This window comes from Anolis sagrei, chromosome 4 (genome assembly GCF_037176765.1).
Source record: "Anolis sagrei isolate rAnoSag1 chromosome 4, rAnoSag1.mat, whole genome shotgun sequence".
In the NCBI taxonomy this organism is placed as follows: Eukaryota; Metazoa; Chordata; class Lepidosauria; order Squamata; family Dactyloidae; genus Anolis; species Anolis sagrei.
In genome coordinates this window covers 132388537-132404217 of record NC_090024.1, presented here as the reverse complement: position 1 = coordinate 132404217, position 15681 = coordinate 132388537, and the positions used below count along the sequence as shown (strand labels likewise).

Here is a 15681-nt window from a genome sequence, read left to right as displayed (position 1 = left end):
TCTGTTAAATGAAGACCAAGAAATCATGGAGTCTGTGAAAGGCTAAAGAATGGAAATCTTGCCAGAGAGAGTCATACCTGCTGAGTTGGATAGGATTTCTGCATGCATACTTTGGGGGAAAAGGGTGTGTGTTTTATATAAATAGTCGCAAAACTATCAAAAAGGGATTACTCCTTCAAAGCTCCTGAATGGCTATAATCTTAACACTGACAGGGAACAGATGTTCTGAATGCATTACAAGCTTATAATGCCTGGTAGGGATGAGCTCTAAATGTGATGTTCCCACTGTTAGTCAATCAAATAATTAACAGGATTTCAGTGGGTCTTGTATCATGAAAGCTAGAATCAGACAAATTCACAAAACAGGAATATCTCTATTACTTGTTGGTAAGGCTTTATGGAATAACTATCCTTCTAATTTCTGAGGCTAACTGAAATTAACACTGAATACTAATGTGAATGCAATTAGGCTGACATGGATATTTCTCAATTAAAGCTGACAGGTGCACTCTTTGTTAAACGGAGCCAGAAGTTGCACCTTAACAAGATTTTAAATTCTAGTAAATGCAAGAAAATCCGTGATGAACAACAGACTCAATTGCATACGGCACCTGGAAATCCATAAGATCTGTCCTGGCAAGCAAATGTTGTTCAATCCTGAAGCTTTTAAACTTTCTGAAAATCTGTCAATGAAATTCTAACTGCAGAAGACTGTTCTGCACTGCTCTGATCTAAGGTGAAACCTCATCTGTACAAGAAATATGAGGGAAAGAAAATTCTTACTATTTCTAAACAGAAAGGCCGTGAAAAGCAAAAGAGATACATTTGCAGAAATTAATACTCTCTCCAATAAGCTGGGGGGAAAAGACAAGCTGGGGTGGCTGGGGAGACTTCAGACACACTGTATCTCTCTCTCTCTCTCTGCCTCTGTCTTCACGTAACCTTTTGATCAGTGATTCTCAACCTGGGGTCCCCAGATGTTTTTGGCCTTCAATTCCCAGAAATCCTAACAGCTGGTAAACTGGCTGGGATTTCTGGGAGTTGTAGGCCAAAAACATCTGGGGACCCCAGGTTGAGAGCCACTGCTTTTGATGTAGAGACTATATAAATTTCTTAGTTTTATTAAGCAAGGAAAACTCAGAGGTGTTTTGGCCCAGCTGCTCGTAGTATTTGTTGATAGTCTCCCATCCAAGTACTAACTAGGGCTAAGCCTGCTTAGCTTCCAAAATCAGACAAAGGGCCTTTAAGGAAGGGGAGACAAACTCATTTTCTGCAACCTTATAGTTCCCCTCAAAGGGTCACTGAATCCAAGAGCAGAAAATCTGTGCATAAAGAGGGCCAATTGTAGTTTTTGTGACATTGTGGTTAGCGCTCTTTAGAATTCACTCCAATTTGGTACCCAGATATTATTGAATGACAACTCCTATCACTGCTGATTACAATATATAATAAAGTTTGAACAAAAAACTGTTCCTATTTTGAAAGTGTTATTTTCTGTTTACTTGTGCCGTACTAAACGGTTCAGGCCCCGCTTATCTTCGTGACTGCATCTTCCCTTATGAACCAGCACTGGCTCTAAGATCCGTCGGGGAAGGCCCTCCTCTCACTTCTACCATCGTCACAAGCATGGCTGGTGGGGATGAGGGAGAGGGCTTTCTCGGTGGTGGCCCTTTGGCTTTGGAATACCCTCCCCAGGGAGATTAGGAACGCCCCCACACTGTCCTCCTTTTGTAGTGATCTGAAAACCTGGATGTTTCAGCAAGTTTTTGAGAACCATTAGCCCAGTCCCTAGGTCATCAGATAGTCCTCTGTTCTGCACTTCATCCACTCCCCTGGCCCTATGATAAGCTGTTTGCACTATCCCTTGCCCAACCCTTTTAAGTTAATTAAGACCATTTTTAGCACTCCTGGCCATTGCTATTGTTGAAGCTCACCTGATGGAGCTCCAAAGTATTCGGTTTTATATTTTATTTTTGGTGTGTTTTATCAGGTTTTTTTTTTGTATTTTGTGATGTTTTTTATTTTTATTTTACTTCTTATTTTTATTTTTTGCTATTTTGATTATTAAGTTATAGTTATGTTGTTTTATATCATCCAATGTGTCTTGTCCTGATTTAAACTGTTTGTATGGCTTTTCTTTAGGCGTTGAGTGTTTGCCATATTTGTTAGAAACCACCCTGAGTCTCTTCGGGAAGATAGGGCAGTCTATAAATAAATTTTATTATTATTATTATTTATTTATTTATTTATTTATTTATTTCGAATGTAGTGTTTATACTCTAGAAACTTTGGTTTTGTGGCTGCCACAAACTATGTTGAATCTGTCGAGACTCGATGAGATTGTTATTGAAAAACTATAGCAAAATATGCTCCAGGATGTCTCACAAAAAACATTTTTTCAGATTAATAGATTTTTCCCATGTTTTTCGGAAACATTTAGGAAATGACATTTATAAACCAGGAACAAAAACTGTGCTACACAGTGTTATCATCTGGGGATAATGGGGGATTGCAGCCCAATAGTACTTATGGCTCCGGGGTTGGAAAAGGGCTAAAGTAATTGGCTTATTTTTTAACTGTTGTTTTAACTATTTGTTTGTTTCTGTTTATTTCTATTTGTCATTGCACATTCGCCATTTTTGTTTTTGGAAGTTTCCTTGAGTCCCTTTGGGGGGAGAGGGTGGGTTAGAAATAAGGAAAGGTAAAGATTTTCCCATAACATTAAGTCTAGTCATGTCCAACTCTGGGGGGTGATGCTTATTTACATTTCTAAGCCGAATAGCCAGGGTTGTCTGTAGACGCCTCCAAGGTTATGTAGCTGGCTGCATGGCACAACTGCATGGAGCGCGCTGTTACCTTTTTGCCAGAGCAGTATCTATTGATCTACTCACATTTGCATGTTTTTGAACTGCTAGGTTGGCAGAAGCTGGGGCTAACAGTGGAAGCTCACCCCACTCCCCGGATTCAAACCACCAACCTTTTGGTCAACAAGTTCAGCAGCTCAGCTGTTTAACATGCTGCAACCAATTGGGGGGGGGGGGGTTAATAAAGTAACAAAAAACTAGCGAAATTTTTACTGATGAGGCTTTAGAAACATTGGCACCCCCCCCCCCAAGTTTGTAATTTTTGAAACATTTTTTTAATCAATCGCACATAGCTACGTTTTTAGACCCAAGACATCATGTCTGGTCTTGGAGGCAAAGCAGGCCTAGTAAGTACTTGGAGAGGAGAATGCTAATTATGATACATTATTGGTATATCACAATTTTGAGGATGAGTGTCTCATGTAGAGTGAGCCGCTTGCAAACAGAGGGGTAAAAAGAACACCTTGGACTAGGCATGGGGCAAATTTTGGCCCTCTAGGTCAGTGTTTCTCAACCTTCCTAATGCTGCGATTCCTTAATACAAGTTCTTCATGTTGTGGTGACCCCCAACCATAACATTATTTTCACAACTGTTAATTTTGCTACTGTTATGAATCATCATATAAATATCTGATATGCAGGATGTATTTTATACAAATACGTGCTATGCCCAAATTTGAATACTGGTGGGGTGGGGGGGGGGGAATAACTGATTTTGTCATTTGGGAGTTGTAGTTCCTGGGATTTATAGTTAACCAAAGAGCATTCTGACCTCCACCAATGAGGGAATTGAACCAAACTTGGCACACAGACCTCCCGTGATCAAGATAAAATACTGGAAGGGTTTGGTGGGCATTGACATTTGTGTTTTGAAGTTGTAGTTCACCTACATCCAGAGAGCACCATGGACTCGAAACAATGATGGATCTGGACCAAACTTGGCACGGATACTCAATATGCCAAAATGTGAACACTGGTGGAGTTTGGGGGGGGGGGGGTAGACTTTGACATTTGGGATTTGTAGTTGCTGGGATTTATAGTTCACCTACAAAGAGCATTCTGAACCCCACCAACGATAGAATTGGGCCAAACTTCCCACATGGAAAATACTGTGTCGTCTGATTCTTTGGGGACCCCTCTGACATCTCCTCGTGGCCTCCTCTGGGGTCCCGACCCCCAGGTTGAGAAACGGTGCTCTAGGTGTTTTGGACTTTAACTCCCACCATTCCTAACAGCCTCAGGCCCCTTCCTTTTCCCCCTCAGCCGCTTAAGCGGCTGAGGGGGAAAAGGAAGGGGCCTGAGGCTGTTAGGAATGGTGGGAGTTGAAGTCCAAAACATCTGTCGGGCCCAAGTTTGCCCATGCCTGAGAGTTGGTGGCTGAGGATGACCCTTTCTGAGGTCAAAGGTGGCAGTAGCATCCCCTTGTGTACCTTCACGCGTAGGGGCAAGTACTCCACATAGAGGTCTTCCCAGAGATCCTGGAGGTCGGGGACTTCCAAGGGGGAGGCGGGGCAGGGGCTCCTCCCGGCCCCTTCTCCCAGGGGGCGTGGCCTCGAGACTGGGACTGGCAGCTTGCTCCCGCGCGGGCTGTGGACGGGCTTCCAGGCCAGCGCGCGCACCAGGCCCAGCGCCACCTCTAAGCCCTTCGACGACGACGCTTCCTCCTCCTCGTCGGCCTCCTCCAGGGATTCCAGCGAGGAGGAGCCCGCCTCGGGCTCTTCGGGGCACGCGCCTCGGGCCACTTTGCGCGGGACTCGGCAGACAGCCTCGTAGTCGGCGTCGGCCACGCGCAACCCCGCGCAGCCCCGACACCGCAGCCTGGGCCGCCCGATCTCGGAGGCGCGGCAAGCGGGCACCACAGCTCCTGCTTCTCCCTCAGCCCAGCACTCCAGGCCCGAGAAGGCGAAGTCCTCCCTCAGCAGGGCCGCGTAGCGCGCCTCCACTGCCTTCTGCTCCGCTTTCTCTTTCTCTCCGCCGGCGCTTTCTCCCCCTTCGCTGTTGTTCTTGCGGTACATGCCGGCGATGCAGAGGCGGAGGCGGTCCTTCTCGAGCAGGAGGCGCTGCAGGCGCTCCAGGGAGAGGGCCTCGATGCGGGCGATGACGGTGTCGAAGCGGTAGAGGCGCTCCAGCATGAAGGCGCACTTCCCGCAGGCGAACTCGGCGCCGCGCCCGTCGCGGGACACCTCCCGGCCCACGGCGTGCGAGAGCAGCACCTGCAGGCTCAGCCGCGAGGCCGGGTGGAAGAGCCAGCGGCGCTGCGTCCCGCACAGCGCCCGCCCGCACACCCGGCAACGCTCCCGCATCCTGTCAGAAAGGATGCTCCTGCCACGGAGTCCCCGGCGCCTCTGGCTCGGATTTCAAGATGGCGTGGCGCGCGCAGAGGACGCCGGGGGTGGGAGTCGTCCCAGCCTCGCGCGCCCTCCCTCCCTCCCTCTCTTTCCCTCGCGAGCCGCTCAAAGGAAGGCGCGCGTGCCACGTTCCTGAGGCCAGCCCTGGAATCCCCCCCTCCCCGCGCGCACTCTCTCTCCACCAATGAGGAGGCGCGCCCAAGCACGCGAGCATCCCCTCCGCTTTGTACACAAGGCGAAGAGGCGCGCGCCGCCGGGACAAAGAAGTGGTGAGAGAGAACCCTTCCACACAGTGACAGCCCTATATAGATCTCAGAATATCAAGGCAGAAAATCTCACAATGCCTGCTGTGAATTGGGTTATCTGAGTATACACAGCCCTATATCCCAGAATATCAAGCAAGAAAATCCCACAATGTCTACTTTGAACTGGGCTATCCAAGATTATGGCAACAAGAATGATTGACAACTGGGAAATAGAGGGAGAAAATGTGGAGGCTGTGACAGACTTTGTATTTACTGGGGTGAAAATTGCTGGAAGAAACATTAACAACCTCAGATATGCAGATGACACCACTCTGATGGCCGAAAGCGAGGAGGAGCTGAGGAGCCTTCTAATCAAGGTGAAAGAAGAAAGCGCAAAAGCCGGGTTGCAGCTAAACGTCAAAAAAACCAAGATTATGGCAACAAGAATGATTGACAACTGGGAAATAGAGGGAGAAAATGTGGAGGCCGTGACAGACTTTGTATTTCTAGGTGCAAAGATTACTGCGGATGCAGACTGTGGCCAGGAAATCAGGAGATGCTTCCTTCTTGGGAGGAGAGCAATGTCCAATCTCGATAAAATAGTAAAGAGTAGAGACATTACACTGGCAACAAAAATCCGCATAGTCAAAGCCATGGTATTCCCTGTAGTAACCTACGGATGTGAGAGATGGACCTTAGGGAAGGCTGAGCGAGGGAAGATAGATGCTTTTGAATTGTGGTGCTGGAGGAAAGTGCTGAGAGTGCCTTGGACTGCAAGAAGATCCAAGCAGTCCATCCTCCAGGAAATAAAGCCTGACTGCTCACTGGAGGGAAGGGTACTAGAGACAAAGTTGAAGTACTTTGGCCACATCATGAGGAGACAGCAAAGCCTAGAGAAGACAATTATGCTGGGGAAAGTGGAAGGTAAAAGGAAGAGGGGCCGACCAAGGGCAAGATGGATGGATGACATCCTTGAAGTGACTGGACTGACCTTGAAGGAGCTGGGGGTGGTGAAGGCCGACAGGGAGCTCTGGCGTGGGCTGGTCCATGAGGTCACAAAGAGTCAGAGACGACTGAACGAATGAACAACAACATCTGAGTCTACACTGAGGGCCCTTCCACACAGCCCTATATCCCAGAATATCAAGGCAGAAAATCCCACAATATCTGCTTTTAACTGGGTTATCTGAGTCCACACTGAGGGCCCTCCCACACAGCCCTATATTCCAGAATATGCAGGCAGGAAATCCCACAATGTCTGCTTTGAACTGGGTTATCTGAGTCCGCACTGAGGGCCCTTCCACACAGCCCTATATCCCAGAATATCAAGGCTGAAAAGCCTACATTATGTGTGTGTGGACTCAGATAACCCAGTTTAAAGCAGATATTGTGGGATTTTCTGCCTTGATATTCTGGGATATAGGGCTGTGTGGAAGGGCCTTAAGAGGCAGGATGAAAATAAAATCCTCTCTTCCCAGTCAAGCACTGGCTGGTTCAGTCTCCATTCTTCCTTCTGGCACCTGGAATGCAACAGCAGCTCTTCACTCTGGGCCCTTCCACACAGCCCAGAATATCAAGGCAGGAAATCCCACAATATTTGCTTTGAACTGGGTAATCTGAGCCCACACTGCTATATATTCCAGTTCAAAGCAGATATTGTGGGATTTTCTGCCTTGAAAGTCTGGGATATAGGGCTGTGTGGAAGGGCCCTCAGTGTGGACTCAGATGGCCCAGTTCATAGCAGTCCATGCAAACATAGTGTAGGATTTTCTGCCTTGATATTCTGGGATATAGGGCTTTGTGGAAGGGCCCTGAGTCCACACTCAGATAATGTGGGATTTTCTGCCTTGATATCCTGAGATAAAGGGCTGTGTGGAAGGGCCCCTAGGCTCCTTCCACCTAGCTGAAAAAAAATCCCACATTTTCCGCTTTGAACTGGAATATATGGCAGTCTGGACTTAGGGCCCTTCCACACAGCCATATAACCCAGAATTTCAAGGCAGATGCTCCACAATATCTGCTTTGATCTGGATTATCTTGAATCCGCACTGTCATATAATCCAGTCCAATTTGGATTTTATATGGCTGTGACAAAGGGGCCTCAGGTAATCCAATTCAAAGCAGATACTGTGGGATTTTCTGCCTTGACATTCTGGGTTATATGCTTGTGAAAGGGCCCTGTGTGTGGGAAGGAAGAAAAGCCTGCTCCACTTTGTTATGTGGTGACATAAGCTGTCAGCAGACAGACAGCATATGGTTTTCAGTTCATCCTGCCTCTCAGGCCAGTTCCACTCATCTGAATAAAATCCCACGTTTTCAGCTTTGAACTGGGATATATGGCAGTGTTGACTCAACCCAGTTCAAAGCAGATATTGTGATTTTTTCTGCCTTGATATTCTGGGTTTTATGGCTGTGTGGAAAGGCCCTCTGTTTTCCAGCATCTGAAGCTGTAGTTCACCCTGCTTAGTTATCAAGCAAAAAGTGGGTGCTAGAAATAATATATGAAAGCTGACTGGCACAATCTGCGGGTCACAACCAGATACAGTAAAGACATCTGCCCTTGCGCTTTGCTACTCTGCTGCTAAGTACGCATGCCCCGTGTGGAACATATCTCGCACATTAAAACAGTGGATGTGGCTCTTAATGAGACATGCTGCATTATCTCAGGATATCTACATTCCACACCACCTGCCACCCATCGGGAAGTAGCAACCACTAATGAAAAGACCAAGGCAGTGACATCTCCGGCTCATTCTTTTTGGATATCAGCCAGCATACTAACGTCTTAAACTGATTCTTAAGAAACAGCTTCCTAAGGTCTGCAGAGATACTTGCAGGAACATCTCAGCAAGAGAAAGTCCAAAAGTGACAGGCTAAAACCCAGAACCTCAATCAATGGCTGATACCAAATGAAAGACTCCCCCTTGGGCACACAGAAGACTGGGCAACTTGGAAGTCACTGAACAGACTACACTCTGGCACCATAAGATGCAAAACCAATCTTAAGAAATGGGGCTACAAAATGGAGTCCATGACATGTGAGTGTTGAAAAGAGCAAATCACAGACCATTTACTACAATGCGGTTTGAGCCCTGCTAACTGGCACAATGGCACCAGTGACACCAGAGGCGCTCCAAGTAGCCAGCTTCTGGTCAAAGGAAATGTAGTACAATGCCAAGTTTTTAACTTTGTGTTTTTAAAAATACATTATAACTGTATTCTCAATTCGCTTCTGACACAATAAATAAATACCCTGCTGAAGGGAGGCAGTTTCACAATAGGGACATCTCTTGTGTTTTCTCTACAGGCAGCAACTTGTACCATCACAATATCACCGGTCAACACGTATATTTGATGGCTCAAGTGTTAGGCCCGTTTCTGGTTATATTTGATCTGCTAATTCCAAAAAATGACACCAGTTTCCCCCTATCAGGTCTAATTTTTGAGAAACAGAACATTGGCCATGTATCACTCTCTACTCTGCTCACCCATGGAAAATCACGATAACCATATTGAAGGACCTCATCCCATCTTCTTACCATAGTGTTCTGTTCTGTTTAAATGGAAAACCGATAATATATTCACCACCACACTGTCTGTTTCTACAGTAATCCTCTGTGTTCTGCCCTATCACATGGATGACTGTTGTCCCCACCCATTATGCTTGTTTTCGTTAATTAAAAAAAGAGAAACCTCCAAATGGCAGAAGTCTAAATCTAGGTCTAAAAAAAGAGGGAAATATAGCTACAGCGAACTGGTAATGAATTTGAGCATTTCCTAGAGCCATGATGGCGAACCTTTGACACGTGTGTCAGCACTGACACGCGTAGCCATTTTCGATGACACATGGCCGCATGTGGCCGCATACAGAGAAGATGGGGCCACATTCCAAGAAGGACATTTCATCCTCGGCTCCTACACCAGCATTTTTCTATAATGCCGAAATATAGTTTTTAGATTATTAAATACAGTTATATATTACAATAATATATTTTTGTTTTTAAACTACAAATATCATGAAATTATGGGTTTTTTCTCAAAGTGACACCCCACCTGAATTATGCTCGTTTTTTTTGGCAAGTATTGACACACCAAGCTCAAAAGGTTGCCCATCATTGTCCTAGAAAGTAAATTATTTTTTTTAAGGATTAATGGCAGAAAAGTAGCATCAAGGCTCATTTGGAGACCATCCAAAGACACACCCACTCTTTGATGTCACTACAACAATCTAAAATGGGATAATCTGACTATGCCCATCCCATGTTTAAATAAGCATTTCTGCGTGAATCAGGAGCCCTGAAGTCAATTGCTAACCAAATCCAAAAACTGTTTCTACACACTTTAAAAACGGTTTAAAGATGGAGCCTCATGGGGAACAGCCAGAAGTAGTTTTGCATCATATAATGGGTTCTGTGGAACTCCCGTCTTTAAATTGCCTTTAATGTGTGTAGCAACACTTTAGATCATTCATATGATGAGGTCCTAAGAAACTAGAGCTGATACAGTCTATCCAATGCAATTTTCTGAATCAGCACCCCAAATAACTTCAGAAACAGGCCTAAAAACCATGACAGCAAAAGAGCTAAAACCAACAAGGAGATTCTTCATATCAAGAAAACAGAGACGTATCCTCCCCCCCCCCCCCAAATACAGCTGACACAGTTACATCCCAGCTGCATTTAAACAATATGTTAAGTAAATGACAAAGATGCATTGTCTGATTTGGCTCCAGGCACTGCAGCTAAGATAACAAAACAACAAGAAATGTAAAACTGAATGCTATCAATAACATGAGGCTGCTCACACATCAATCTGTACAACTCAAGAGCATATTGTACCCTGAATTAGAAGCAATTCAGCAATAGCAATCTCCAAATATGTTTCTCTTTCTCTTTGCTTTTTCACATTTGCCCCCATTTCCTCAAAACGGAAAATACTCAAAGATCTAAACAGTATCTGACTAAGATGCCTCTGGGCACACCCTAGAACAGAGCTTTCCAAACATTTCATGATAGTGACACACTTTTTAGACATGCATCATTTTGTGGCACAAGAATTGAGTTTTTTACTAGCAGTCAGAGATTAAACCAAGCCCTTATAAGAGATACTGACACAAAAATAAATTGTAATAACGGAATATATGGGAACACAACATATTTCATGAAAATCTTTCATTTTTTAAATATATGATTTGCAAGATAATAACATACATTTCCAAGATGGTTGTTATTTCACACCGTTACACTGTTTTCTGGGCTTAGATGCGTGATGGTGATGTGGTACTGGAGAAGTTGTATTTGACTTCAGTTTTATTCTCATACAGAAATGGCTACTTAGGACTCAGGGGAGTTATCCTTGCACTTCCTCTGAGGCTGAGCAACAAGAACCCTTCAAAAGACTCACACTCATAGCACATTAAAAGTCACTCTTAAAACTGAAATATAAAACAATGTGCATCAGGGGGCGATATTGCTCCAGCACTACAACAGTAATAGAAGAAAGGAGGCAACATGTGTTTCCGTTCTGCTTTTGTTTTTGTTTTCCAAATGGCAAAGCCACAGCTATCTTCAAACATTTGATTTACGGAAAATTTGAGGGTCAGGTAGAACAAGAAACCCTTTCTACCTGGCTGTAATACAGCAGTGATCACCAAATCACATGTAATCAGGGGCGTCAGCCTGTGTGATCCACCAATGCTGCCATAGCCTTTCTTGGCACTCCAGGGTCACTTGTATTTATGTGAAAGATGAAGACCCCCCCGGCAAAAGCATCCACAGGTGTGAGAAGTAGAGAGGGAGTGACTGGAAGAATGCTGCTTACCATAAACATTGGTATGGTATCACTAGCTAGACCACTCCCTAGACAGAAGTATTGTTATTAATAATATTAATTATTGATATGCTGCTTTCTCTCTCAAAAGAGGCACAAGTAAATGTCTTGTGTGGCTAAAGGAAGAATACATACCATTGCTTAGTGGTTTTTTCCTCTCCTTTTCTCCAGTTATTAATTCAAGCATCCTACTCAGCCTTCCTTTGAAATTAATCTCTCAAAATAGTTTAAACCAGTACTTTTCTAGGGTCAGGAAGCAGCATGAGGTGAAATGAGGCAAAAACACTATTGTACTGCACCTGTAGAAGGTGAGCACTAGGGAATTTTGTGGTTAGCTGCTTGGAGTTCCTATAGCAGGAGAAAGGTGGGATGCATCATTACCTGCGCTTTCATTTGCCGAGGCTCCTCCAAACACTGCTGCCAGTCCTGTTTTTCCGTAGACAGCAGCTCAAGAAGTTGCTCCGTGTCTCTTAGATTTTGGGTCAGCTCCTCAATCCTCCTGCAAAGGAGAAAGGGTCTGGTTACTTTGGCTAAGGCAGTGGTTCTCAACTTGTGGGTCCCAAGGTATTTTGTTCTACAACTCCCAGAAATTCCAGCCAGTTGACTAGCTATTAGGATTTCTGGAAGTTGAAGGCCAAAACATCTGGAGACCCACAGGTTGAGAACCACTGTGTGCAGCTTCCACACAGGATATGGTAGGATGAGCAACTGTCATGACTCCCTTGGAAGCCATTTATTCACTCACAAAGGCACTTTCCCCATTAAGTCAGAACACAAAGGGAAGAGAAAAAAAAAAGGGGGGGGGGGGTAATAGCAATAAGTCTCCACATTCATTATAGCAATAAAGTTCAAATAGGACCCCACAAAAGAGAGCCATAGAATTTGTTTTGGTTCTAAGGACCCTGAAATAGAAGACACTTCCTTACACTCCCCTAAATATTTTGACAGACAAAAACTAAGTCACCATAACAAAATTGACTTGTACTTACTTGTCTTTCTCGGCCAGTTTAACTCGGCACATTTCCTGGCTTTTCTGGGTCTCATTCTGCTTCTTGGAGAACTCAATTAGCTGCTTGCTGAGTTCCAAGCAACGTTTCTTCTCAGTCTCAGCCAGCGTTGTCATCCTTTCTGCGTTTGCATTTGCTGACTGGACCTCCTGAAAAATAGAGATGGGACCGACCAAAGTCTTTACTTTCAGGCAAATAATAAAGTTGTGTACTATCCTGCTCTTCCACACAAATCTGAAAAAGCATGAATCCTAGTTCTAAGTGACTTTTTCCCCCAGCAGAACTGAATTAATTTCAGGAGTATGAGAATGAAAGCATTTAGCAATATTTCACAATTTTACAATAGTTTCTGCCTGTGCCAGCTCATAACTATTCAGCCTAAATCAACTTGGAATACCTACCAACATCTCTTGTTATGTATTGATGTTCTCAGCATAGCATGGACACCATAGGCTGATCCAGACTAGTGATCTGACCCAGTTTATTATAACGTCATTAGGTCTTTTATCACTTCTCTCAGTGTTTTCCTAACTTAAAAATATTAATAGAAAGGCAGCACATTGTAGTTTGTTTGTGATGTTGATTGTGCTGATAGATCTGGCCGTGTCCCACCCCCTTGTGGTTCTCTGTAGATTTATTTCCAGATGCTTCACAATACTCACATGGTCTCTGCCTGTTATTTCCCCAGTGAGTCATTACATTTAAATAAAACCGAACCAGGATGTACGTATTATGCAAAAGTAGTAAGCTGTAATGATGCTATTGCTATATTTCTTTACAGTAAGATCGCTCTCCCTGTCACACACATACATAAAGGCACTCCTTCTTTTTCTGTGGCCAATCTCCTCCAATAGTTCACTTCAACCAGGGACCAAATACATGTGTGGAGAGAGGAGGTGTGATCTTGCTTTGAGGAAACAAATAGCAATTCCATCATTATTTTGAAACATTTACTCCTGGATATTTTTTCCGTTTAAAAATAATAATGACGTGGGAGAAACATATATAGTTGGTCATGGGGAGTGAGTTGTTTCCCCTTATACAGTAACTGATTCAGTTTGCCTCTTGTTGGTAAGTATATTGCAGTCTCTGAGTGTAGTGCAAATCATTAACATTGTATTTATGCAGTGATGCCTAGCTATATTTTTAGAAATCTAAGTATCAGTTTTGAGTCATATAAGGTTTTCTAGACTAGTCAAATGTGTTGGGATGTTACACTTTATGTAAATATTTTTTAAGTCTCTCCAGAACACTGGTACTAATTTTATAGGTTGCTAGGGAAGTATCACCTCCATGTTGCCACCAGAAAGGTTTCCACTATCTAGTCTTCATGTGGCCTCCATTACTTGAAACAAACTTCCCAAGTCAAAGGAAGAAACCTATTGTTCTTTCAAGGGAGAAAGATCTGAATGGGGGACGCCTGGCTCGAGAGCAGTACATGTGAAAAAGATCTTGGGAGTCCTCGTGGACAGCAAGTTAAACATGAGCCAACAATGTGATGTGGCGGCAAAAAAAGCCAATGGGATTTTGGCCTGCATCAATAGCATAGTGTCTAGATCTAGGGAAGTAATGCCACCCCTCTATTCTGCCTTGGTTAGACCACACTTGGAATATTGTGTCCAGTTCTGGGCATCACAATTGAAGACAGATATTGAGAAGCTTGAATGTGTCCAGAGAAGGGCGACTAAAATGATCAAGGGTCTGGAGAACAAGCCCTATGAAGAGCGGCTTAAAGAGCTGGGCATGTTTAGCCTGAAGAAGAGAAGGCTGAGAGGAGATATGATAGCCATGTATAAATATGTGAGAGGAAGCCACAGGGAGGAGGGAGCAAGCTTGTTTTCTGTTTCCCTGGAGACTAGGGCACGGAACAATGGCTTCAAACTACAAGAAAGGGGATTTCATCTGAACATTAGGAAGTACTTCCTGACTGTGAGAGCTGTTCAGCAGTGGAACTCTCTGCCCTGGAGTGTGGTGGAGGCTCCTTTTAAACAGAGGCTGGATGGCCATCTGTCAGGGGTGCTTTGAATGCAATATTCCTGCTTCTAGGCAGGGGGTTGGAATGGATGGCCCATGAGGTCTCTTCCAACTCTAGGATTCTATGATTCTATAAATCAGTTTCCAATTGAAAAAACTACTAGAAGGTTGAGATGCAGGAAGTCATGGGCTAGAACAGTGGTTCTCAACCTGGGGTCCCCAGATGTTTTTGGCCTACAACTCCCAGAAATCCCAGCTATTTTACCAGCTGTTAGGATTTCTGGGAGTTGTAGGCCAAAAACATCTGGGGACCCCAGGTTGAGAACCACTGGGCTAGAACATTCCCAGAAAGATTCCTAGGATTGTTCCATCTTATTTGGCTTAAGCCAACAAATGATATTATGAACATTATCACATGATGATTGGGGATGCACATTTGGAGCTGTATAACAGTGCGTGCTCATTACATGACATTGTTGCATACTAGAGACGGTCTTGGTCGCCTTAGTGGATGATCTGCGCCGGGAGCTAGACAGGGGGAGTGTGTCCCTGTTGGTGCTCCTGGACCTCTCAGCGGCCTTCGATACCGTCGACCACGGTATCCTTCTGGGGCGTCTTGCGGAAATGGGCCTTGGGGGCACTGTTCTGCAGTGGCTCCGGTCATTTCTGGAGGGCCGCACCCAGAAGGTGTTATTGGGGGACACCTGTTCAACGCCACAGCCTTTGACCTGTGAGGTTCCACAGGGCTCTATACTGTCCCCCATGCTGTTTAATATCTACATGAAGCCGCTCGGTGAGATCATCCGGAGTTTCGGGGTGCGTTGTCATCTGTACGCAGATGATGTCCAACTCTGTCACTCCTTCCCACCTGCTACTAAGGAGGCTGTCGAGGTCCTGAACCGGTGCCTGGCCGCAGTAATGGTCTGGATGAGGGCAAACAAATTGAAACTAAATCCAGACAAGACAGAGGTACTCCTGGTCAGTCGCAAGGCCGAACAGGGTATAGGGTTACAGCCTGTGCTGGATGGGGTCGCACTCCCCTTGAAGGCGCAAGTTCGCAGCTTGGGTGTGATCCTGGATTCATCGTTGAGCCTGGATTCCCAGGTTTCAGCGGTGACCAGGGGAGCATTTGCACAGCTCAGGCTCGTGCGCCAGCTGCGCCCGTACCTTGGGAAGTCTGACTTGGCCACAGTAGTACACGCTCTGGTCACATCCTGCCTTGACTACTGCAACGCTCTCTACGTGGGGCTGCCCTTGAAGACGGCCCGGAAACTCCAGCTAGTTCAGCGCGCGGCAGCCATGTTACTAACAGGAGCGGGACGCAGGGAGCACACAACGCCCTTGTTGTTCCAGCTCCACTGGCTGCCGATCTGCTACCGGGCCCAATTCAAGGTGCTGGTGTTGGCCTACAAAG

At 45.2% G+C, this 15681-nt stretch overlaps 1 protein-coding gene across 7 annotated transcripts in view; it reads right to left on the bottom strand.

The window, feature by feature from the left end:
• The window catches only part of PDE4DIP (phosphodiesterase 4D interacting protein), a 122854-nt gene that overhangs the window by 55544 nt on the left and 51629 nt on the right, over positions 1-15681 (bottom strand). For 5 of the 7 annotated variants that reach the window (XM_067467689.1, XM_067467686.1, XM_067467690.1 and 2 more), the window contains exons 7-8: positions 12276-12442; positions 11668-11785 (exon numbers count right to left, since the gene is read on the bottom strand). In XM_067467689.1, coding sequence (XP_067323790.1) covers positions 11668-11785; positions 12276-12442 — 285 coding nt within the window. Of the gene's footprint in view, positions 1-4294; positions 5243-11667; positions 11786-12275; positions 12443-15681 lie in introns of those variants that run through there. The other 2 variants (XM_067467688.1, XM_067467691.1) reach the window with 2 other exon arrangements.